General features: G+C 38.1%; 1 protein-coding gene across 1 annotated transcript; it reads left to right on the top strand.

Moving 5' to 3' along the window:
- Window positions 1-1343: 1343 nt before the first annotated feature.
- Window positions 1344-2293, top strand: LOC110764876 (uncharacterized). The gene is made up of 2 exons (XM_021967920.2): window positions 1344-1626; window positions 1820-2293. Exons 1-2 carry the CDS (start codon window positions 1435-1437, stop codon window positions 2156-2158), a joined length of 531 nt encoding a protein of 176 aa, XP_021823612.2. The 5' UTR covers window positions 1344-1434; the 3' UTR covers window positions 2159-2293.
- The last annotated feature ends 679 nt before the right edge of the window (window positions 2294-2972 follow it).

Here is a 2972-nt window from a genome sequence, read left to right as displayed (position 1 = left end):
TTGTGTTGAAAGTGAAGAAGAATGGTAGGTATTTATAGAAAAAAAGTTCTGAATTGTTTTCACATTTTTTTGCCCAAAAAAAGCCTAGCCGTTGGATTTGAAAAAAAAAAAAAAAGCATCGGCACACCAGAACACACCACGTGGCAAAAAAAAATTTGAATTACTGCGCTGGCGTCAGCAACCTTCAGGCTCAGCCTCAGGCTGGTTTCGCCTGCGAGTTGGCCCAGTCTCATGGGACCCATGGCCTGCTCGGGCTTCACAAGCCCGTTGGAAGCTGCTTTTTGGACTCAGGCCCTATCCTACCAGGGCTGCTGTCAACCAGTGGAGTTGCTCTTATAGTATCAAACTAGGTTTGCCCACATGTGACGCTCAATGACCGTGCACGTACTCCATGTCACCCAATATATGTTCTCACGCAGTAGCAGAGCCAGAAATTTTATCAAGAAGGGTCAACCTTAAATAGCAAGAATGAGAATTTTGCCTAATTGATTGGCTCATTCGATTAAAGAAATCACGAGAAATCTTAGGAATTATGTGGTGTGTTTATGTGTTAAAAAAAAGATACTACTAGAGCCAAGAGGGATTTTGTAGTGTACTTTAATTGTTATAGAATTTAAATAGTAAACAACGAAAATGAGAATGAAAAAGTTAGTAAACTCAAAAGATGAGAAAGATCAGCCATGTAATATAGAAAGTAATTTAGTCAAATACAACACATACAAAAACAAATTATCAAAGGGTGAGAAGGGTCAAGTGACCCTTGTAGGCCTTAATTGGCTTCGCCGAATCTCACGTATTATGCTTAGTCCAATGACCACATGTGCTCCACGTCATCCAATATATGTTCTCACGTGTTTACTCAACAACAAAACCTGAAGAAAAAAAAAGGTATGTTTATATGGGAGCAAATAGTTAGGGTATGTAGATATGTAGAGAATTTCCATCGCCAAACTAATGAGTAGTGGAATCTCTCTCTCTCTCTCTCTTTTTGGTTGGAGATGTCTTTCTTTTCTTTTTTTTATTTCCTTTCTTTTTTTACCCAAATATAGGGACGTGTATAGAAAATCCTAAATACTTAAAGAAAATTATATTTTCTTTCTTTCTTCTTGAAGAAACTCAAGTAAATGATTGATGAATACATTAACAGCGTGTCATTGATAATCATCCAGCTATTATAAGGGCTAAGTTTGATGCTGCAGGCTAAATATGATAGAATTCAAATGATAACCACCGTTGGCCTTCCTAAAAATGTTCTGCACCACTGGAAGAATGGCTGGCTTTAGATGCACTAAACCACACCCTACCTATAAAACATGATACATAATGTTCTCTCTCTCACAACTACTCTAAAAATATTTCCGGTCTTCTTCAACCTTTCTCTCACTAAAACGAAGAGAGGGAAAGAAGACCATTTTTGAGATCAAAGAAATTAACATGGGTAATTGCGCTAGTGAACCCAAGACCAAGGGTGATGATGCTGCTGGAGTCCCAGCACCCGAGCCCAGGACGGAGGAGTCGGTCCAGGGCAACGAGGTGAACCGCGAGCTGCTGCGGGAGGAGAACAAGGCTGATGATGGAGATGCTCAGCAAAACAAGCAACCCTCCCTTGGGGCCTTGCTCAAGGAGGTATAGATATATATTAACTCCCTTCTCCCCTTAATTGATTATATAGGCTAGTGTGCATGCATTAACTTGTATATGCATTTTGGATGATTTCTTATGTTTTGGCCTATATTTTTGATCTGCAAATTACATGTTCACACACCTGTTTATGCATGTGCTTATAAATATTGATGTATCCCTTACACTATAAATACAGGAAGAAGAAAAGACAGCTCAAGTTGCGGCAAAGCTAGAAGAAGCCGAAGAAAAGGCAAAGACGACTGAAAAGAAAGAGGAAGTAGTGGTTGGGCTGGAGAAGGCATCTGAAGCAGCACCAGTTGCAGTTACCCAAGAAGACAAGAAATCTGATATTGAGGAGAAGAAACCAGAAGTGAAGGAGACCAAACCAGAAGTGGAGGAGACCAAACCAGAAGTGAAGGAGAGTAAACCAGAAGAGAAGGAGACAAAACCAGAAGAGAAAGTGACAAAACCAGAAGAAAAGGAGACAAAACCAGAAGAGAAGGAGACAAAAGAAGAAAAGAAGGAGCAAATATGAAGACCTGCTAAGGGAGTCACTGTGGGCCTGTAATTTCTACTAAAACACTTTATAAAAAATTTGTGTGTTTCCAAATGTTTTGAAGAGAAAGCTAATGGATTGGTTGGGGAAGAATGAGTCTCCTTTCTCTGTTTTGGTTGGATTTGCTGGTTTAAATATGGTTTTTCTTGCTGAATCTTTTTGGTATATTTCACAAATATCCTTAGATGTTTAATGCATGCGTTTTCGATTTAGACCGTAGATTTTCCTAAATCCCAGTATGACTAATTGACATTTGCTTTCGTTAGTTTGCATATTAGTCACAACAGAAAAGGAAAAAAAAAAAAGGAAGAAAGAATTGATTGTGAACACCAAATTTACGTGAAACTTGTTTGATGAATAAACCAAATTCAATTGAAGGTTCATTAATTTTCTTAATTCATGGACATGTACAGTCAAGTTTCCGTAGGTCATGCTTGTTCACACGTTTACACATTAATGATCAAGTGGAATAATTTGAAATAAAGAAATTTCTTTTTAGAATATAATTGTATTCATAAATTAAGCACAAAGACCATCAGTCACGAAGGCCATACAAATATGAAAGCACAGTAACCACATGGTTAAACACAACAAGCATAAACGAGGTGTATCTCCACTAATAGCCATGTAAGACCACATCGCCTGCCCTATCTCGTAGTAGCGCCACCACCTTGACGAAACCTCTTTATCTAAGTTTAAATATTTTCCTTCATTCAAAGCAAGTTAATGTTTGCGTTTACAAATTATAAGATGATGATCCCATCTCTCAATTTGTGTTTTGGATATTTATGGT

Source organism: Prunus avium, chromosome 1, assembly GCF_965620075.1.
Source record: "Prunus avium chromosome 1, drPruAviu1.hap1.1, whole genome shotgun sequence".
Lineage (NCBI taxonomy): Eukaryota > Viridiplantae > Streptophyta > Magnoliopsida > Rosales > Rosaceae > Prunus > Prunus avium.
The sequence above is the reverse complement of the archived record's forward strand: the minus strand, read 5'-3'. Positions and strand labels throughout refer to the sequence as shown.